The following is a 22650-nucleotide window of genomic DNA, read 5'->3' as shown; positions in this document are numbered from 1 at the left end:
ACCCAGCAGGCAATTCACCATGCAGTTCTCCTGGTCATCATAAACTCATCCAGGGGTGAAAGTAGGCAGGTACGGCATACTGGTAAGAAGCCGGTACTGGCCCCTATGCAGCCGACGTTAAAGTGCTGGGGGGGCAAAAGGGGCAGCTGACCCGGGGCCGGTGATCAGCAGCGGCCAGAGCCCCAGGCCCTTTTAAATCACTGCTGGAGCCCCGGGCAGCGCCGGCCAGGCAGCACAGATAGGCTGGCTGGGGGAGGCTGACCTCCAGCCCCGCCCCTTCCACCCGATGCCCTACCCCTTTCGGGGGCCTGGAGTCGGGCCCCCGAACTGGTAAGTGTTTAATATTACTTTCACCCCTGAACTCAGCTATATATATTTCTAATAACCGAATCCCCCATTACTATTACCTGTCTCTTCCTAATAACTCAGTGTGAGAGGATACCATGACACACTGGGGGGTGCCAACTATGGGTTCATTTTTCTCTGCTCCAGCTTGGTGTTCTCCTTCTCCAAGACCTTTGTCCTCCTCAACAGCACAGCGACTGTCAGACTGGGGGTGGGACCACTGTACTGTGTCCAGAAAGTTTCATCAATGTACTTCTCTATCTCCCTTAGCTCCTCCAGTTCAGCCACTCTGGCCTCAAGAGCCAGTACTTGGTCTTTGAGGGCCATGAGTGGCTTGCACTGAATACACACGTACACCATCTGCTCACAAGGCAGATCATCTTACATGTTGCATTCAGGACAATAAATTGGATAGCCCCCGCTCTGCTGCTGGACTTCTGCCTGCATCACTTTTATTCTTGCAAGCAGGGCCGGCTTTAGGAAGTGCGGGGCCCAATTCGAACATTTTCGGCGGGGCCCCGGCAGGGATGACTAAAAAAAAATACATGTAAAAAAAAGCCTTTCATTTCTTAGCAACCGGTTCACTATAAAAAGTTCTGATATAAGGGATGTGCCACAGTATGTATTTTTTGTACCAATAGGGTTACCATACGTCCAAAAAGAACCAAAAAGCCTGACATGTCCGGGAAAATACGGATGTATGTTAACCCTACCTAAAGTTCTTTTTTTAAAAGATGGGCCTGAACTAGAAATGAGCTCCGTTTCACATGTGTGGGTCCCCGCCACTCCCTGGGGGTGTGCTAGGGTGACCAGATGTCCTGATTTTATAGGGACAGTCCCGATTTTGGGGTCTTTTTCTTATATAAGATCCTATTATCCCCCACCCCCTGTCCCGATTTTTCACACTTGCTGTCTGGTCACCCTAGGGTGTGCACTATGTGGGTCCCAGCTACTCCTTGCCCCCCCTCATTGAAGCAGGTGTGCAGGGTTACTGCCCTGGGAACTGCAGGGCACCACTGGACATGGGGCTGGCTGAAGACAGGGCAGGGGCTGACTGGAGGTAGGGTCTGGCTGCAGGCAGGGCAAGGGGTGCGGGGCTGGCTGGAGACAGGGGTGTGTGGGGTGGGCTGGCTGGCTACAGGCAGGGTCGCAGGGGTGTGTGGCAGGGGTTGGCAGGGCCGGAGACAGAGGAGTGCGGGACTGGCTGGCTTCAAGCAGGGGGGTGCGGCAGGGGTTGGCTGGAGACAGGGCAGGGGGTGTGGGGCTGGCTACAGGCAGGGCAGGGGGGGCAGGGCTGATGTGGGCAGGGCAGAGGGTGCAGGGCTGGTGCGGGCAGGGGTGTGTGTGGGGCTGGCTGGCTTCGGGCAGGGCCGCAGGGGGGTGCGGCAGGGGTTGGCTGGAGACAGGGCAGGGGGGGCGCCAGGGGCTGGCTGTGGGCAGCGGCAGGGGGGGCGGGGCTGGTGCGGGCAGGACAGGGGGTGCAGGGCTGGTCCGGGCAGGACAGGGGGTGCAGGGCTGGCTGGAGACAGGGGCTGGTGCGGGCAGGGCAGGGGGTGCGGGGCTGGAGGCAGGGCAGGGGGTGCGGGGCTGGCTGGAGACAGGGCAGGGGGTCCGGGGCTGGTGCGGGCAGAGGGTGCTGGTACAGCCCACCCTGTACGGTAAGTACCCCCTCCTCCTCCTCCTTCCCCCACCGGGGTAGCAGCAGCAGCCTGGGGCTCAGGGACTATTTAAAGGGCCCGGGGCTGCCCTGCTTCCACCGCCCCGGCCCTTTAAATAGCCATGGGAGCCCTGGGGAAGCGGCGGGGCTCCAGCGGCTATTTAAAGGGCCAGGGCGGTAGAAGCAACGGGAGCCCCGGACTTTTTAAATAGCCCCCAGAGCCCCGCAGCCCTACCCCAGGGCTCCAGCAGTGGGGCTCTGGTGGCAATTTAAAGGGCCTGGGGCTCCAGCCCGTGCTGGGAACCCTAGGCCCTTTAAATTGCCCCCTGGGAAAGCCGGGCCACCCCGGTTCGGCGCACAGGCTCTTGCAGGTACGCTGTACCGGGGCTTGGGCGCGGGGCCCTCTTAGGGGCGGGGCCCGATTCAGGGGAATTGGTTGAATTGGCCTAAAGCCGGCCCTGCTTGCAAGGGTTTTTGTTTGCTTTGTTTTTGTTTTGTCGAGGGGGGGTGGGGCGTGTTATTGGCCTATGGTTAGGGTATGTTTGTTAGGTGTATCTGCCTCTCCCAACTCCCTCACAAAACTCCCCTGTTTGCTAGCTCCTCTTGTCACTTAGGATCTGGCTTTTTAAACCTCTTTCTCCCTGAGTTATCCCTGAACTCTTGTCAAGGAATCCTAAATGGATTAGGGATTAAGGGATACCATGCTAGATCCTCAGTAAGAACTACAATTAAGCCAGCAGCTAGCCAGCAAACAAGCGCACAACAGCCAAACTAACAGCCAACATACTCACCCCAAGGAGGTCACACAGTCACTGCTCCTTCACCTGGAGAATTCCCTCGCCAGACTCCCCTGATAACAGCTCCTGTTTGCTAGATCACTTTGAAAAATCTTGACCTTAATCTCTCTGGGTTTGTGTTGAATGAAGACAATGATTCCCTGCCTTCCAGGGGTGCTGTGAGCATAAATCCATAACTATTTGGATGGCGCTCAGATACTACAGTGACTCTTAGATTGTAAGACCAGAAGGGATCATGTAGTATGACGTCCCACATAACATGGGCCACAAAGCAGCTGCTGGAATCACATGATTATGTGAGCATCTCAGCTTTCATTCCCCCCACCCCTGCCAAGTTTCTAGCCCTCGTGGTTTCAAGAGAAAAGCTTGAAATGTGAACCCAGGGCACTTACAAGCCTCAGAAACCAGGATACAACGAGAAAGAACCCAAGGTTTGTACAGTGCCTAACACAATGGGGTCCTGGTCCATGACTGGGGCTCCTAAGAGCTACCATAATATACCCAATAAATAGCAATAAATATGTACAGTATCTGGCACAATAGAGTCCAGCCCCATGACTACAGCTCCTAGGCACTACCGTAACACAACAATTCATAGTAATAAGATTTATTATTTTGCAAAAAACATGTTTTTTTGAGGCCTGACTGATGGTTTCTGAACACATCCAGTTGGCAGTACTGCTAACTGATTTTTCCCAATTTCCTATTGAATGTTGGGCTCCTCAATCCCAGCCATTAACTTCTCTTTCCCCTAATTCAAATGGAACGAAAGTCTTCAAGTGACTTTTTGGAAAGCTCCGTGTCACTTTGGTAAAGGCCAGTTTCTCCTGGTTTTTCCCACGAAAGGACTCGAGATGCTATGCTGTTGGGATAACTAAATTCTAATTTATTACTACTCATCGAAAGAAAGAGAATGAAGTAAAATAAAATAAAAACGGAGCCATCATGACAACTCAATGCACAAAAATTTCAATCCAGTACATTGCATTTCAGAAAAACAAATGGGCACGTTGCTGTTCACAAGCAGTAAAACATTTCCAAGCTGATCAGAAAGTACAGGCAATCAAAGAGAGAGACAGTCGGCGCCAGTTACAAAAGCAAACAAGCAGATACTAGAAAATATATAAATCTCAGTTAAATTGTAGTTAAGTAATTACCATCTAATATTTTAGCATTAACCTCTTGTCAGCTGGCAGCCACTCTCACAGGCAGGGGGCAGGTTCCAGCATCTCTGATCCTAGATGAGGCTTTTATCCCCTCTGGGGATGAGTGCGGCAGAGAGTCAGTCTCTGGTTAAGCCCAGCACTCTGTGGCAGATGGGGTGGAAGATGCCCAGCTGAATGTCAAGGTCGTCTTCTCCCTCTGGCCTCAGTGATGTGGGTCTGGAAGGATTCAGGCCTGACCGGGGAGGTCATCTCCCCAGCTTCTTTCTTGAATAGTACAAAGACCTTCACTTGGAAGAGGTGGGACCACCGCCTGGAGTAGGATCAGGACCTGATACATTTGTCTCTCTGTCCTTCAGGGAGATTGTCCTTTTACTTGGTGCTGGTCCAAGGCAGGTCCACCTGGGAGGAGGCACTGAGCTCTCTGTCAAGCAATTATTACAATGCAGAGCCCCAGCCTGCACTCTGGAGCTAGGAGACGCCTTTGTGGAGCTGTGTGCCCCAGTAATTTCCTGCAGCCGCAGGTTCCACAGGTTAATCACATGCTGCAATAGGGATTTTTCCATGAATAGAATCTCTCATCCCATGCTCATGAGTGTTACTCACACCTATCTCCTCCGTCCCCCACATCTTCTCTCCTCTGACTCCCCATATTTCCCCTGCTGGATAGGTTGGATCCAGCAGGTCCCTGAACTGCTGATTTAAGAGTTCTTCCTTTATCTTGTCTGAGTCACTGCTACAGGGAAACTCCCCAAGTCAAGTCTGAGCAGGAGATGGGACAGAAGGGAAGAAACTGTGCATGGGGAAGTGGAGGGAGGCAGGGTTGAGGGCAGAGAGGGAGAATGATAGAGGGGCAGCATTTCTCCAATCCTGCCCCTTCCTCCTCATCCTATAACCTCCCAACATTTGATCCTCCACAACTAGCACTCCCTTCCTCTCTAGTTCCCATTCCCGCATCACCAAACATTCAATCCCATTTCTACCCACCCCACAGCTCCCTCCCACTCTGGCTCTCATCTCCCCCATCCTCAAACACTCAACCCCCCCTCCCCCAGCTCCCTTCAACCTCGGTCCCCATCCGTTTCTCTCATAGGAACCAGGGACTACCCTTTAGCTCAGTGGAGAACACCAGGAGGAGACCCATGAGGCGTCCTGGAAGAATTTGGAAGAAAAGGGGTTATGAGGACACATCCACCTGCTCACCGCCACCCCAGAAACAGATCCAGGCAACGGACGTGTTAAGAGACAGAAGGCCACTGGGTCTCAGGTCCTCTTGGGAAGGCGTGATATGCCCGACATCCCTGTTCCGAGGCTCGAAGATGAGGGAGACGTATCCAAAGGGCTGGGGTTCTCCGTTCCTCTTCTGCTGGGCCCAGCAGTGGGAGTAGTGTGGACCGCAGGGCATGGGGAGGGAATCTTCAGCCAGGGGCAGGAAGCTACAGGAGGATGGTTCTCTCTCCCTCACCCACCTGGGGTCTGCTAGGCTGGGTGGAGTCAGAGGATCACCAATCAGCTTGGGGTCACCTGCTGATGCCCCCTGAATCCAGAGACAGACAGCTGGGTACTCATGCCTCTGATATGCACTGCAGCCAGCCCTCACCAGGGCATCTATAGGGTCTCTCTCCAGTGCAGAGTCTCTGGTGCATAACAAGGAGTGAGCTCTCACCCAAGCTTTCCCCTTCAGTCAGGTCACTTATAAGGGTGTCTCTCCAGAGCGGGTCCTCTGATGTGTCGCAAGATCTGAGCTCCAGCCACAGCCGGGCATTTAATAATGGTTCTCTCTCTTGCACGGAATCTCTGATAGGCCATCAACTTCCCCTCCACCACCACCACAGTCAGGGCACTTACAGTCTCTGTTTGTTCTACATTGAGCAGCTAGCATGTGCTCTTGCCCCACAGAACACAGACAAAGACACGGTCCCTGCTTTAAGGAGCTTACAACCTAAGAGACAAAGAGAACACAGCAGCTCAGACGCATGAAGCAGAGAAAGGGGGAAATTTGGCCCCGAGCCCAGAGCTTGCCAGAGGTCCAGGAACAAATTGGTGCTTGGACCTCTGGCAGGCCTTGGGCCCAGTATCTCCCCAGATGACTAGTCACTGGAGCATCACAGAGCAGGGCAGCGTTTGTTATTAACAAGTAAATAAGTCAAGCTTTTGTGGGCAGTGGACTAGCACAGCTGCACTTTGCAGGGATCTGAAGAAGGAGAGAGGGCAGGACCCTGCTCCACCAGCATGGGGAGGTGTTCCCGGCAGCATCATGACGGAATGCTGGGCCAAATCCAGGGGGAGCTGCCAAGCACCAGTGTATCTGCAGGGTTTTTTCTAGCGCCCATCGCGGTGGTATCATTGCAGGTGCTCAGGATCACTCCAGATCTGTCCCAACATGCCCTGAAATTGAGCTAGGCGTCCAGGTCTCTTCCCCCAGAACTTCTATGAGCCTGCAAATAGTTACCTCAGCCAGTCCCTCAGCTGGTTTAATTGGCATAGCTCCAGTTAAGTCAATGCAGCTCTGCCAGGTTCCAGCAGCTGAGGATCTGGCCCTAAAACTTTATTACTCCCACACTGACTGTGAATGCCAGTAAAGATCTGCATGAGAGCAGCTGCCTGTGTATCGGGTTCCCCAGGGGCTTATTCTGCCAGCACCAATTACATGAGCAGTCCTATGGGAGTCACTGGGCTTGATCCTCAGCTCTGTTGCATCAGTTTTACATCAGTGTAACTCTGGTGTGGTTACTCCTGATTTACACCAGGGTGAGCGAGAGGGGAACCCGCCCCGGGACTCCAGCCGGGTCATTCACAATATTTAACACCCACATTTGCACAGGTGTAAATAGCGCCACCAGATCGGAGAAAGGCAGTTGGCAGTCACACCCTAATCCTGCAAACACACACATGAGACTCTGTTCACACATGGTCCCAGCCAGCTTAACGGGGTGACCCAGGTGAGTAAAGTTTACAGTCTCTGTCCGGATATCCAGACTCCATCCACCTCCGCCCCTGGCTGTTGCTCAGGTCCCCTGGAGCTGCTACTCCAACCTCTGCGCTAGAGCAACAGGTAGCCCCTTTGCACTAGTTCCAGGGCACCTTCCCACAAAGAGATCAGGGACACATGCTTACTCAGTGTGGTTTTCTGTCCCCCTCTAGTGGTGGATCACAGAGATGTATGAGCTGCTGCAGCTTCTGTTGAGCTATCAAAGCCAATTCTTTTAGCTCAGGCAGCACAGCTTTCAGCTCATGCTTTGAGATCCAGAGGTCCAGGGTTCCAGCTGCTGACATCTCATCCAGGGGCCTCATGTTACAACCTGCATGCCTGCAGGGTTGCTGAGCTCAGTGACTCCACATGGGGGGGTTCTCCATATCAGGGATGAATTTCACCCCACGTGTGTGAGCGTTTGCAGGGTTCAGGCTATATCAGCATCTGCAGTTTCACTGGACACCGATGCCTGGATGCCTTTCGGATCATCAGCTGCGCACCTGATTCCTCTCATTTATTGTTTCCTCCTTTCCACATTGTCTATTGTTTTGTTTCGGTTGTTTTTATATGATTCGAACCATTGCCTAAAATATTCTCTATTCGTTTTAAAAATTATTTTTATCCCTTTCTCTGTTTTTATCTTTAACCGTTGCCTTGTTTTTATTTCTTTTAATACACGTTTTCTTTAACTTTCCTCTTCTTGTTGTACGTAATCAGAGTTTAAGGCGAGAAGGGACGACTGGATAATCTAGTCTGACCTCCTGTACATCACGGGCCACCAGCACCCACACGCTAAACCCAACAAAGGCTTTCCTATTTTTATATAACTTTTTAACCTTTTACGGTTTCCTTTTTTTTTTTTTTTTTTTTTTAAAATATATTTTCTTATACTCTTAAACATTTCAAATTTTATTTTTAATACCATCCAATTCTGGTTTTTATTTCTATTTTCAACCTTTCATTTACTTTTAATTTTTAACCCCTTGCAATTCCTTTCTTTAATATTTAAATCCTTTCCTAATTTATTTTAATTTTAACCATTTACAGTTATATGTTTTTCAACTCTTCCCTATTTTCTTTTTAAAAACTTTAACCTTTCTTATTTTCTATGTTTTAGGTTTTTTTCCTTTAACCCTTGTTTTCTTCTTTTTTGATTTTCTTTTAACTCTTTAGCATTTTTCACAGTTGTGTTTAACCCTATCTTTTTCCACTGGTTTTCCAGAAATGTCTTTTAACTCTTTGCACTTTTCTTGAATTATTATGATTATTGGGTTTATTCATTGAGGCCCTTAGCCTGCAAACACCGCTGCTCATGCTTAGCTTTATGCACTGTGAGTCGCCCTGCTGATTTCAATGGGACTGTATCAATTAAGCATGTGCTTATGTGTTTCAGGATTGGGGCTTTAACCCTTTCCTACTTTCTTGTTTAACTTGTATCCAATGCCCGGATACGCCCCTCCGTTCCCTCCTTATTACACCTTCCCATAAGGGACACAATGGAGAAAATGGGATATGGCCTCTCAGCTAGCGTAACCTGGTGTTGGCCCCATTGATGCAGATTTGCACTAACTCAGGCTCTGGCCCAACAGCTGAAGGCCACACGGGGCACGATTAGGCAGGGGGATGTAGGCAGGAAGATGGAGCAAGGGGGTGGGGAACAGGAGGAGATAAGATCTGGGATGCAGGCTGGAGCAGCCTCATGCAGCCTTGGAGGGGAAGATGAGGGACCCAGCTCAGCAAAGCATTCGAGTACGTGCTTGAGTCCCAACGAAATCAATGCTGAAATGGGACAGACTGCGGGATCGGATGCGAGGGGTACAATACTGCTGCAGGAAGAAGCGGGGATGAGAATCTGGGAGGCGGGTGGTATAGTTGGAACAGAGAGCAAGGAAGATGGTCAGCATGGACGTGAAGTGGGAAGCAAGGAGGCTGGAGGGCAGCAGGGTGCAGTGGTCACGTTGAGACATGGCCAAAGCATGGGCCAGGGAGCAGTGGGAAAGAAAAGGAGATGCTGTAAGAGGAAGAACGTTTGGGAGCTGGGGACAGCCAGGATGGGGTAGAAGGGAATGGAGATTGGAGTCCGCAATAATTCTGAGGGGGTGACTCTGGGCAGTCAGGAGGACAGTGGAATTGCCAACAGAGGCAGAGAAACAGGGTAAGGACGGAGTGGGAGGGAAGTCAGGGAGCTGGGATCCTGCTGTGCTGGAGTGAACGCTGGAAGGCTGATGGAAGGAATACAGATTCTCTACACTTGAAATGCTACAGCAGTGCAGCTACAGCACTTCAGTGTAGACACAACATGCGCTGACAGGAGGGGTTCTCCCTTCGGTGTAGGCAATCCACCTCCCTGAGAGATGGTAGCTAGGTCAATGGAAGAATTCTTCCATTAACCTAATGCTGTCTACACTGGGGGTTAGGTCGGCTTAACTACGTCGCTCCGGGGTGTGGATTTTTCATAGTCTTGAGCAATGTAGCTGGGTCGATCTAACTTTTTAGTATAGGAGAGAACTAGAGGAAAGGAAATCAAGAGCTGAAAGGAGATGGGGACAGGTCAAAGGACGAGCAAACGGAACAGGGGTTCAGAAGAGAGTTGGGGCAGCATGGGTGGGGGACAGGGAGTCAAGGGGCAGATGACTACTACCAGATGGCATTGATTTCTTTCCCTTGTCTGAAGTACTTAGCAAAGTTCTGGATGGAGAGAGAGAGGAGAAGGCAGGTGGAATATTGATCAGGACTGAAAGCAGAGGCAGGTCAAGAGGCTTTCAATGGAGCTGGTAGAATTTTTTCATTGGGAATAATATTTGTTTTGATTTTAGCTTTCTTCTGTGAGTGGGTTGTTTACAAACCAATCCTGGTTCCTACAATAGATTTATGGAGCCAGTTCTTTGGCTGGCATAAACTCATACAGCTCCATTATTTACCCCAACAAAGACTAGCTGAACACCAGCGCCAATGATTTGTAAATATCGGCAGAATAACCTACGTGAACAATTTATATTGTATGGATTGTTTGCCAGTGGCATAATTTGACTATACATTACTTTTATGTGTGTCTTTTGTGCCATTGGTCAGCTAAGTCACTTGGTATTGTTTCTGCTTCCTGATTAGGTGAGTGAAACTTTTGTAAACAGGGATATCACACTTTCCAGTGCATATTTTCGAACAAACACATATGAATATGGGCATAAGCTTTTGTGGGTAAAAAACCTCACTTCTTCAGATGCATCCCATGAAAGCTTATGCCCAAATAAATCTGTTAGTCTTTAAGGTGCCTCCTTGTTGTTTTTGTGGATACAGACTAACCCGGCTACCCCAGATACATATGAATATGAAAATTTGTGGAAAAGTTCTGGATTTGTGAACATTTTCACAAATAAGTTGCAGGCACTCCAATTAATAAAACTGGCTGAAACTTTTCTTTTTTAACTGTGAACATTTCAAAAGTATTTTTGTTCCTTTGTTTTTAATAATTGTTATTGAATTTTCATTTTTTCTAAATTTTCAGAATTTTTTCATAGATTAGTCTTCATTTTTGAAAATCTTAATTTTAGCAAATGGAATGTTTGAATCTGAAATGGAAATTTTTTGACAATGAAAGATTTGTTTTGATTTTGAATAATTACCAGCATTTTACTAAGCCTACCAATCAAAATTGGCAATGGAAATAAAACAAAATGGAAACCTAAAATGACACGAAAAAGTGAAAAAAAACAAAACAAAACAAAAAAACAACTCACCTCAAAGAACAAGAGGCTAAAATATTTGCAACATTTCTGTAAAAAACAAAATTGAAAAATTTGAAAAAAACAAAAACCCAAATGATTTTGCAAAACTGTTCATTTTTGAAAAAGGACGTTTTGTCCAAAAATATTTTCTTAAAAAAAAAAAAAAAAAAACTGAACAGCTCTACTTGTGAATAACAATAACAGAATAATATGATCCCACAAAGGTGAACAAAATAGACTTATCCCATTTGAACACGAACATATTCACAAATCACTTTCCCTGTTGTTCATCTAGCTCTAGGCTATAATCAGGGAGAAATAGGCACTGGATGGTACCTAGATCGAGGGATGGGTGATGGGCAGAGTTAGGCAAGGAAGATGGTAGAACAGAATGAGTATTAACCTTCAGTGGAGGAAATATGCATCATCATAGGATATTCTCCAGAGACCCCCTATAGCAAGGAAGTTGGAATAGAAGCATAAGCCAGGGCATGGTGATATAGACAAGAAAGGATGGAGGTGCGAGGGATTCCATGGCTAATGGATTGTAAATAATGAATCTCACACTTCTCGGTGTGAATTTGTAGTGAGATGAGGAAGGAGCTGAGAACATCAAGGAAGGCACAGACGGGAGATCATGGGAGGAACGTCAAGCTGGGCAGGTGGTATGCGGGAAGAGGGCTGTATGGAAAGAGGTGACTTGATTACTGGGGAATAAGAACTCAGAGCCCAAGAGGGGCCAGAAAGGGAACTGGATGCGGTGAGGAGCAGGTCAAGAGAGAGTCAAGGAAACTGATCCAGCACTGCAAGTCAGATGAGCACGTTGGGGACAGGAAACAAGTTGCAGTCATGTTGGATGGGACACCAGCATGGAAGCTGGAGGCACCGAGAAGGGAGGGGAAGTGGGAGGAGCCAGACGTGTGAAGGGAAAGGAGAGGGGAGAGAAGAAGAAGAGGTGGATGGTGTGAATTTTGGAGGAGGAGAAGGAATGGGGAAGGAGGAAAAAGCAGGAGAGTAGGAAGCCAACTGCACAGCCCTGGGAGCAGGGAGAGTGAGAGGGGTGGCAAAAGGCAGGGCAGAGGGGGGAAGATATGGAGGTGGTGAAGAGGGAGGCAAGTGAGAATTAGGGGGAGCGAGGGGGAACAGAGAGGCTGCGGGGGGCGGTTAGTTTATCAGTGATGAGGCCGGGGCCCCGGACGGAGCAGGCGAGGGGAAGGAAGGGTGGGGGAAGGCACGGGACGGGAAGGACAGGGCCCAGGGCAGATCCAGCGGGTTGTTGGAGAGGGTGGGGATGGAGATGGGTGAGGGGGAGGAAGGGAAAGAGGGTAGAGTGGGGAGGGGGGCGGAGGAGGTGCCCAGCGGGGAGGAGAAGGAGGCAGAGGAGAAGGCGGAGGAGGCCTGCAGGGGGTTGCTGGCAGCGGCAGCAGCGGAGTTCTTGGTGGCAGAGAGCAGCGAGGGCTTGTCGCCGGTGTGGGTGCGCTGGTGCCGGTTAAGGTGGGAGCTGCGGCTGAAGCACTTCCCACACTCAGGGCACTTGTAGGGCTTCTCGCCGGTGTGCACGCGCTGGTGGATGGTGAGTTCCGAGCGCTGGATGAAGCTCTTGCCACACTCGGAGCACTGGTAGGGCTTCTCACCCAGGTGGATGCGCTGGTGCTTGATGAGGTTGGAGCTGACGCTGAAGCACTTCCCGCAGACGTTGCACTTGTAGGGCTTCTCCCCAGTGTGCATGCGCCGGTGCTTGGTCAGGTCCGACTTCTGGATGAAGCCCTTGCCGCAGTCAGGGCACTTGTAGGGCTTCTCGCCCAGGTGGGTGCGCTGGTGCTTGATAAGGTTGGAGCGGACGCTGAAGCTCTTCCCGCAGTCCCCGCACTTGTAGGGCTTCTCGCCGGTGTGCATGCGCCGGTGCTTCACCAGGGCCGAGTTCTGCCCAAAGCTCTTGCCGCACTCAGGGCAGGTGTAGGGCTTCTCACCCGTCTGCGTGCCCTGGTGCTTGACGTTCTCTGCCCGGTAGGTGAAGCTCTTCCCGCATTCCGTGCATTTGTGGGTCCTCTCCGCCACGGGGGAAGGCCTGGCGCGGGAGCCCCACAGGAAGCTCTTCCCGCAGTCAGTGCACTTGCAGGGACGCTCCCCGCTCAGCACGCGGCGCCGCTTGGCGCTGGCCAGGAAGCTCTTCCCGCAGTCAGTGCACTGGCAGGGCTGCTCCGAGCCCAGGTGCACCCGCTGGTGCCGCTCCAGGTGGGAGCTCTGCGAGAAGCTCTTGCCGCAGTCCCCGCAGCGGTAGGGCTTCTCGCCCATGTGGATGCGCCGGTGCCGATCCAGGTGGGAACTCCAGGCGAAGCTCTTGCCACAGTCGCCGCACTGGTAGGGCTTGCCAGCCGCGTGGCTCCGCTGGTGCTGCAGCAGGGAGGCGCTCAGCCCGAAGCTCTTGCCACACTCCTCGCACTTGTAGGGCTTGTCGCCCGTGTGGGAACGCCGGTGCTTGGCCAATGTGGCACTCTTGTTGAAGCCCTTGCCACATTCGGGGCACTGGTAGGGCTTCTCGGCAGCGGCGGCAGCTCCTCCTGCTCCGCGCTGGGGCTTGGTGCCGTTGGGGCCAACGCAGCGACCGCAGTCAGTGCACTTGCAGGCCTTCTCCCCGCCCAAGTGGGTGCGGCGGTGGCGGTCCAGGTGGGAGCTCCAGCTGAAGCTCTTCCCACATTCGGGGCAGGTGTAGGGCTTCTCGCCGGTGTGGATGCGCCGGTGGCGCTCCAAGTGCGAGTTCCAGTTAAAGCCCTTGCCACACTCATCGCACTTGTAAGGCTTCTCTTCCAGGTGCAGCTTCTGGTGCTTGACCAGGCTGGTGCTGGCACTGAAGCTTTTGCCGCAGACGTTGCACTGGCAGGGCTTGACGCCGCCAGTGTGGACCCGCTGGTGCTGGATGAAGGCCGAGCCCACGCTGAAGCTCTTGCCGCAGTCGGCGCACTTGTAGGGCTTCTCGCTGGCGTGGCGGCGCTGGTGGGTGATGAGAGTGGAGCTGAGCCGGAAGCACTTGCCGCACTCGTTGCACTTGTAGGGCTTCTCAGCGCTGCGCAGCCGTGGCCGCTTGTTGAAGCCTGAGCCGAAGCCCAGGCTCTTGCCGCAGTCATGGCACCGGCTGTGCCCCAGCAGGCTCCGCTGGTGGAACTTCTTGAAACCACGGTGAGCGGATTTGCCCTGCCTCTTGCCTGAGGGCTTCCTTGGCTGTCCTTCTACTTTCTGCAGGCCCTCGCTGGCCTTCCCCACATCAGCGCTCTGGGGAGCGCTCCCCTTGGACTTGCCCGGCATCGTCCCTTGGGCATCCACCTTCTCAAGGCCTCCCTGCTGAGCATCCTCCTCCTCATTCTCACTCACCATTCCATCATCTGCTGGAACAACGAGAGAATCCAGTAACTCCCTGGGTCTAGGAAAGGAAACTTTGGAGAAGGGAATTGGAGAGGGTCTGTCACATATTCAAATACCCATCAACACAACGGAAAAAATCAGGAGCCGGCTCTGCCAGACTGCTCCCGTCACCCCTTCCCCTCCCTGGCAGCCTCCCTCTTCCCCCCACCAGCTCCCACCCACTGCTTCCCCTCACCTAGCCACCCACCTCATGACATGTAATGAGAAACCCTTTTGAGAAACAGGGGCCAGATTCTCATAGCTTTACCGAGTAGCACTGTATGCTGCGAACAGTCCCATTAACATCTATGAAGTCAAGACCAGAATGGCCCATTAAATCAGAGAGTCATAGATTCCAAGGCCAGAATGGACCATTTGTGATCATCTAGGTTAACCTCCTGTAGAACACAGGCCAGAGAACTTCCCCAAGATACTTCCTAGAGGAGACCTTTTAGAAAAGCACCCAATCTTGATTCAAAAATTGTCAATGATGGAGAATCCACTGCAATCCTTGGTAAATTGTTCCAATGGCTAATTACTCTGACTGTTAAAAATGTATGCCTTATTTCCAGTTTGAATCTGTCTAGCTTCATCTCCCATCCATTGGATCATGTTAGACCATTCTCTGCTACACTGAAGAGCCTGTTATTAAATATGTTCCCCATGTAGGTACTTGTAGTCTGATGAAGTCACCCCTTAACCTTCTTTGTTAAGCTAAATAGATTGAGCTCCTTGAGTCTATCACCAGCAGGCAGGTTTTCTAATCCTTTGATCATTCTTGTGGCTCTTTTCTGAACCCCCTCCAATTTATCAACTTCTTTCTTGAATCGTGGGCACCAGAACTGGACCCAATATTCCAGCGGTGTTTGCACCAGTGCCAAATACAGAGATAAAATAACCTCTCTACTCCTACTCAAGATTCCCTTGTTTATGCATCCAAGGATGCATTAGCCCTTTTGGCCACAGCTTCGCACTTGGAACTCATGTTCAGCTGATTACCCACCATGACCCCCAAGTTCTTTTCAAGGTCACTACTTCCCAGGATTGAGTCCCCCATCCTGTAAGCATGACCTGCATTCTTTGTTCCTAGATGTATACACTTACATTTAGCCATATTATAACACATAGTTTGCTTGCGCATAGATTCATAGATGTTAAGGCCAGAAGGGCCAATTAAATCATCTAGTCTGACCTCCAGTATAATTCCACCCAATTACTGAATCCAATAACAATTTCACTGGGATCGCTCATGGAGTAAGGTACCATTCAATATAAGTATCATAATCTAAATTCCTCCCTGTTCCCAAATTCCTGCCACCCAAACTAGCTAGCAGCCCCACTCCTCACCAAAAGCACTGATTAAAGCACATCTGGAGTTTTTATGTCCAGTGATTTTGGATTCACAGGGCTTAACACCAGAAGGGACCGTTGTGATCATCTAGTCTAAACTCTCGTAATACAGGCTGGAGGATTTCACCAAGTGATTGCTATGTCTGGCCTAATCATATATGATGAGATAAATCAAGGGTAGAAAAATGTTAAAGGACTGAGATCACTTCATTTTCTGAATCAGATTGCCCCAATGATTTACCATTTTTGTCTCAGATTGTCCAGAGATTTTTCTACTTGGGCATAAGATCACTTGTATGAAATTCCAGAAGGATCGGTTTAGTCCAGGTGAAGTTAGAGAGAGGGACTAAAATAAGGCTCATTTTACTGAGGCGAGACTCCCTCCATTGTTAAGTTTGCAACCAACTTGTATTGTAAGTAGGAAATTCCACAGGAAATTGTGAAAATGAAATATGGAACTATTGTGGAATGGAATGGGATGAGGAACAACTTCCAATTTGCTGAAATCCCCCCCCCGTTTTCTGGACAGCTCTGGTGGAGCTGTGTGATTTTACTGGGCACAAACAAACCTTAGCCCCTTTCCAAAATTTTCTAAAGGAACCATTTTTCGTTTTTTTCCTGTCAGAAAGTACTTACAAAATATTTCAGGAATGCACTGCGTGCCAAGGAGAATTAACTTGAATCGTGTGGAAGCACAAGGAATTTTGATTTATGAGAGGGATCAAAATCACCCTTAGCAATGGGACTGTGGTTGCAACCTTTCCTATGAAGAGACTGTCCTCTTTTCCATAGTTAAACACACCCCAACCGAACCAGGGTGAAAACCCCAGCTCCAGAGGTTCTACAAACACAGGCATGTTAAGCATAAAGGAAGAATCCTGCTACATACAGAAATACCTTTGTTTCCTTTGTAAACTTAAACCAGGTGATAGAGGGTAGTATTCTAGCACACAAACACAGACCCTGATCTTGCAAACATGTATGCACTTGCTTAACTTTAAGCACTTGAGTAGCCCCACCACAGAAATAAAGCACAAGGCTAATTGTTTGCAGAGAAACAGACGTAGCGCTTAATCTCACTCACCAAAGTCAATGGCAAAAACCTCCCCATAATGTTAATGAGAGCAGGACTGAGCCTCTCACTGTTGACAACAGAAACCCTCAATTCTTGAAAGGCAGCATGATGTGGTGCAAAAGGCACAGGACAGGCAGGAAGGGCTCTCCTGGGTTCTAGTCCTAGCTCTGTGACCCGGCGGTGAGTCACTGCACCTCTCTTTCCCCTCCCAACCTTTGTCTGTTGCCAACTCCTGGTCTAAACCTTTCAGAAGTGGTGTGCCAAGTCTTCATTTATTCACTCTAATTTAAGGTTTCGCGTGCCAGTAATACATTTTAACATTTTTAGAAGGTCTCTTTCTATAAGTCTATAATATATAACTAAACTATTGTTGTATGTAAAGTAAATAAGGTTTTTAAAATGTTTAAGAAGCTTCATTTAAAATTAAATTAAAATAACAGTGAAGACACAGCAGCATGGGCTTTACAAGCAATGTACTGGCATTGCTAATCCACACTGTGGTCTGTGCTGACCTGGCTTTACTACTATTTTTAGCCATGCTAGCTAGGTTAAAGCTAGTGCAGGTATGCTATCTGTACTGCAGTCGCAACTCTGATTGCAATGTGTGTGTATACAGCACCTGACACAATGTGGCCCTCTTCTCAGTTGGTAAAACAGATTGTGTTCCTATTTTCCACCAGGCATGGAGAACCGGCAGAATGTACCACTAGCAGGCTCTGATCTCACAGCAGATTCAGGCATGTCTTATCATAATAGAGAGACAAGGTGGGCGAGGTAATATCTTGTATTGGATCAACTTCTGTTAGTGAAAGAGACAAGCTTTTGAGTTTTCACAGACCTGAAGAAAACCTCTGTGTAGTCCAAGAGCTTGTCTCTCTCCCCAACAGAAGTCGGTCCAGTAAAATATATCATCTCCCCCACCTTGTCTCTCCAATATCCTGGGACCCACACGACTACAACACTATTATGATAAACTAAGCTCAACTTCAAAGAAGAGCTAGCAGAGCCGTGTCCTGTTTGAGGCCTGTGGCTGCTGGATTTTATCTGTATGGGGTGAAATCCACCCCCATGCAGAGGAAGAGCACATCATAGCCATGCCACCCTCGAGTGGTGCCTAGGTTTCGGGATGGCCCTCCATCCAGGGGTGTATAGGGCTCTGAGAGGGAAAGGAGCAGCAGCTGGCACAGCCCCATGGGCTCTGCCAGGGTGGCCCATCTGCACTGTAACAAAGCGGCAGGATGAACTGGTTACAGAAAGAGAGCCAGGTGCCAGCTGAGGCCTCTGGCAATAACGACAGGCTGCAGCTACCATGGTTACCGTGTGGCAGGAGCACAAACTGAGCCCGTCACAGAGTACTCACAAACCCAGCTGATGGGGGCAGTGCAGACAGAGTGCAAGAGGCAGGATTGTGAAGTGACACAGACCATGAGGCTCGCCTCCAGCAACAGCCTAACCCAGGGGAATTCTGCCCTGCCCGAGCCCAACATGTGTAGAGCAGGTAACAGGAATAGAGAAAGAAGGGCAACAGGAAGGCTGGCATTGTAATCATAGCCTAGCCTTCAGGAGATCTAGATTCAAGTGCCAGCTCTGTCACGGACTTGCTCACTGCCCCTGGGCAAGGCCCTTCATCTCTCTGGCCCTCAGCTCCCCACCAATAATGATACCCCTTTTGTGGGTCTTCACTGAGACTGTAAGACCTTTAGGATAGAAACTGTGTCTCTGCAGTGACCAGCACAAAGAAGCTCTGATATTGGATGGGATGTCTAGGCAATAATGGCCTATAAATAGTTTTTAACAGTGGCAGTTTGTAGCCTAAACCACAAAGCAATAGTAAAAGTCCAGATATGTGCAGGCCTTAGAAAGCTAGATGGAGCCATAAAAGGAGAAAGGTTTGTTGCCCTGCCATGGGTAAGATCCTGTAAATGAAGTCCCACACTATCTTCCCAGTGCATCTTAACAAAGGCTATGTCTATACTACAGACTTCCGCTGGCATTGCTATGACGGTCAGGGGCGTGAAGAGGTGTGATCCCTGACCAGCAGGGCTGTGCTGGCAGAAGTATGTCGTGTGGACACAGCTACACAAGCAAAAGCGCGGTTTTACTGGTATTACTTGTTTTCGCTCATGAGGGGTGGACAGCACATATCTTAGCCAGGATAGCTGGGTCCACATTAGGAGCACTTTGCAAATATAGTACATCCATATTCCTACACTGGTAACGCGCATCTAGTATAGGCATAGCCAAAGGGTTAACAAAGTCAGCGCAAAGGTAGAAATAGAGTTATAAGAAGAATTCAGAGACAGAACTGCCTTCTGTAATCACACCGGACTCAGATGGACAAGGAACATGGAATCTCCTCTGGAGCAGGAAGTCTGGGCAGATGGGTTAATGCATTTCATTGTGGCGACGATACAGAAAGGCAAAGAGCCAAGGAGAGGGATGTGAATACTTGCAAAAGAGCAAATCAGAACCTATCTGCAAACAAAGGGGAGATGACAGCTTGCAAAACAATCTTCAGCCAGATCCTCAGCTGGTGTAAATTGGCAAAGCGCCACTGACTTCAAATTAAAGTTTGGCTTCAGCAGAGCTAAAGCGATGTGCACCAGCTGGGGTGCTGGCAGAGCTAAGCCATCATTTGCAGACATAGTTTCCAGTGAGGGAGTTTGTTCAGGTCTATTAGAAACTGCAGACTATGTGGGACGCTGAAGCGCACCAACCAAGACACGTTACTATGCTAGCTTATTTTCAGAGCTATTCCAGCTTTGTTCACCTTTGCGCAAGGAAGACACAGTGTTTCAGTGAATTAAAAATTGCAAGAGAGAATTTCAGAGCAGAATGTGTTAGTTGAATGGAAATGTACTTATCTCAAAAGAAAAACACTTTATTTAGCAGAGTGTTTCTCAACCTTGCTGATACCAGGGACTGGCTTGCTGCCTTCCTAAACTGTGTCAGGGAGATCTCAGGGACTGGCGCCTGTCCACGGACCAGTCGCTGAAAAACACTGATTTCACACACAGGTGAAGCTGCAGAATGACTTGCTCTGCCTAGCACATGTGAAAATCTCATCTATTAAAAAGGAAAAACAAACAAACAAACAAAAAAATACCCGACTCACCCCAAAGTATCTAAGAATGTCAGAAAAATGGTGTGTTTCACTGTATTTGATGAGAAATAGCAAGTTAAAGACTGGATTGCAGTGTGTTTGCACAAAGGGAACAGAGGGACGGCTGCATGATCAACCTTCACATGGGCAATTCCTGACTTTCGAGTACTTAGCACAACACCATTAAAGTGATCCATGAAAACAGCCCCAAGAGGGCTCATGTTTATGGTGTCTGTGATTTCTCAGCTGAAATCTGTTGAGCTAAAGTTATTAAAAATGAGTTCAAGGCCCCATGGTGCCCAGTGCTGCACATATACATAGTAAGAGACTTGGCCCACCGAGCTCACTGCTGCAATGCACAAGACAAAGGGGGAGAGGGGAAAGAGAGATAGAGAGGGAAGAGATTTGCTCAAAGTCACCCCAAAGGTCAGTGGCGGAGCCCAGATTAAACTTAATTCTTCTGTGTGCTCTAACCATTAGACCATGCTAGTCATATTATGTATTTTTTCTTAATGCTTAGCTGGATAAAGTGAGCCTGCAGTCTGAAAACCAAGCTGTTTTTTCCATTGCCTTACACCTCACCAACAACAATGTATGTGCAATCAGAATTTAATTCACAAGGCTGTTGATCATGGGTGAGCTAGAGCTAGGTTGGCTCAGGGCTAGCAGGAATAAAGAACAATAGCACCGTACAAGGCCTCAGTCCTGTAGTGAGGTCCATGCAGGGGTAAAAAGCAGTAAGAACTTATTTATGTGAAGTCAGCAGTTCTGGCTGACGCACACAAGGAGCAGGGCTGTTGAGGAAGGTGGTCACTTTTCAGACTAGGGCCCCATTCTAGTGTAGTATGAATGCTGTTGGGGTTGCATCTGCTGAGGTTGCATCTGGACGGATTCATCAGTAACTTCCTGGCTTCTGCTCAGTGCAATGCAGTTCTAACCTGGCATAACCAGCACCTTTGTTTCTGGCTGATTTGTGTCATCAGAATAGCCCAAAGCAACGAGAGCCTGCTAGTGAATCCCAGCCCTACATTTACAGACAATTACAGGTCAATTGCAAAGGAAAAATAATTACCTAGCAACCATTGCATATTAGTCTGTGTGTGGTTAAAGATTTATTTAAAAACACTTTTCTTCTGCCTTTCCTTGTTCTTTGCAGTTTGCATTTTTGACACGTGCTTTGCCCTCTGCAGCTCAGCAAGCCTCATATGGGCCCCAATTCTGCCTCAGATCCATGCTGCTGGATCCTTTTACCTGTGCCCCTGTTCACCCGTTTGCAGGATCAGGGTCTTGGAGTGAGACTAGTGCGACAGAAAGGTGTCTTGGTGAGCTGTGACCTGAGCTCCTGCTAGTCCATCCATTCCCTCCCCCCCCTCCACCCATTCCTTGTGCTGCTGGCCCTCTGTGGAGTGGGGAATTTCACCTGCCGTACCCCCCAGCACTCCACCTCGCCTCTCTCCCCCTCCCCCAAAGTAGCGAGGGTCTCAGCCAGAGGGGTGGGGGCAGAGTCCAGGATAGCAAAGCACTGCAATCTCTGACTGCCTCACCCACAGCGACTTACCAGAGACCAATCCTCTCCTCCTGTGCGACTCGGCAAACGCGGTTATCCGGGGCCAGCTGATCGCAATCTCCTCCGCTAGGCGAAACATGGATTGGACACGAGTTAGTTGTGTGGCAGGGTAGGCGCGGGTGCCATCTGGAAAGCAGCCACCCTCTCCCCTCCAGCCCCCAGTATCAACAAAACACCTCAGTCTCTCCCGGTGTCTGTCTGGGGCACAGGGTGTAGTCTCCCGAGGACCCAAATGTTTTGGTTTCACGACAGTCGTTGGGCTCAAGGTTGGGGTAACTGGGCGAAACTGAATGGCCTGGGTTATGCAGGAAGGCAGACTGGATAGTCTAATGGCTGCTTCTGGCCTTATGCTCTATGAACACATACCCAACATTCCTCAGCAAAACCAACTTTTGAACCAGTGCACAGAAGTTGGCAAATCAGAACCACAGCTCCACAAAGGGCCAAACTGAACCATCTGCACCCGCCTGGGATCTTCCAAACAACCTGACAGTCGGGAGCCCAAATCCCATTCAATATCAATGGGATATGGCCCCATGAGCCTAAGAGCCCTTCAATGCCAACAGGTCAAGGAGGTTACAAGAATATCCTGCATCTTGGCAGCGGGTTAGACTAGATGACCCTTGCGGTCCCTTCTAGCCCTATGGGTCTATTATTCTAATATCCTGATACGTACATTCTGGTTCACTGAAGAACGTCATGTAGGATCTCAAATGAAAGCCACAATCACTCTGGTCATTAATATCATTGCGAAATGTGCATACAGACTCTATGTATAGACTTATGGGTGTGTCAAGAAAATATGTTCCTAGAACCTGTATCAAGGGTGGGTCGACAAACAGGTTTCTGCCAGACCAAGGATGGATATTCACCCCTGTATCCCTCGTTCACGCGTAAATCAAGCGTTGCAAGCCAACACAATGGAAGTGCCATTTACAAACAAAGTCAACAGGAGACACAAGACCAGAAAATGAACTCCAGGGGGTTGTCCTGTCTATGGGGCAGACAATGAATTTTGGGGAACATAAGAGGAAGGCAAGAAGACACACTCCTTAATCCTGCACCTAGAAAGTTAACGGGCAGCACATTTACTTTCATAAAAACAGGATGCCAACTGGACTTGGTTGGAAACCCTGCAGAAGGCTTTGGGTGAGATAAGACTGCTCTGGACAGGAGGTTAGCCTCTTAAAAGTTTAGTCTCTAGAAAGCGCCTATAGATTTTGTTTTATATGTAACCCTTCTGTTTCCGTTATACTGACTCACTATCTCTTGAATCTTGGTCTTTGATAAAAAATGTACTGTTGTTTTCATTATAAATATATCTCAGTACACAGTGTTATCCAAGGAGCTGATCCTGAGTTGAATCGTTCAAGCTGGTCCTTTGGGGACAGTCAACCTAGGATTTCTGTGAGGGGACAAGGGGCTGGACACTGCATCAAAGGGACTTGGGGACGGGGGTACACTGATTGTTACCCTGCCAGGTGAAGTAAGGGCT

At 49.4% G+C, this 22650-nt stretch overlaps 1 protein-coding gene across 1 annotated transcript; it reads right to left on the bottom strand.

The window, feature by feature from the left end:
* Positions 1-465: 465 nt before the first annotated feature.
* Positions 466-21216, bottom strand: LOC113405106 (zinc finger protein 345-like). Its single transcript, XM_029913028.1, has 3 exons — positions 21147-21216; positions 12006-14041; positions 466-705 (listed from the first exon to the last, which is right to left on the bottom strand). The coding sequence occupies exons 2-3, from the start codon at positions 14031-14033 to the stop codon at positions 466-468; spliced, it is 2268 nt and encodes a 755-aa protein (XP_029768888.1). The 5' UTR covers positions 14034-14041; positions 21147-21216.
* Positions 21217-22650: the final 1434 nt, after the last annotated feature.

This window comes from Terrapene carolina, unplaced genomic scaffold (assembly GCF_002925995.2).
Source record: "Terrapene carolina triunguis isolate 2854851 unplaced genomic scaffold, T_m_triunguis-2.0 Scaffold421, whole genome shotgun sequence".
NCBI lineage: Eukaryota > Metazoa > Chordata > Testudines > Emydidae > Terrapene > Terrapene triunguis.
This window is presented reverse-complemented; position numbering and strand designations above follow the sequence as displayed.

Bases quoted from the DNA above. Each gene is read 5' to 3' on its own strand.
- LOC113405106 (XM_029913028.1), bottom strand. From the start codon at position 14,033: ATGGTGAGTGAGAATGAGGAGGAGGATGCTCAGCAGGGAGGCCTTGAG. The intron at 706-12,005 runs GCCCCCCTCCCC...CCTTGTGAGCAG, and splicing joins CCCCGCTGGGCACCTCCTCC to ATGGTGTACGTGTGTATTCA.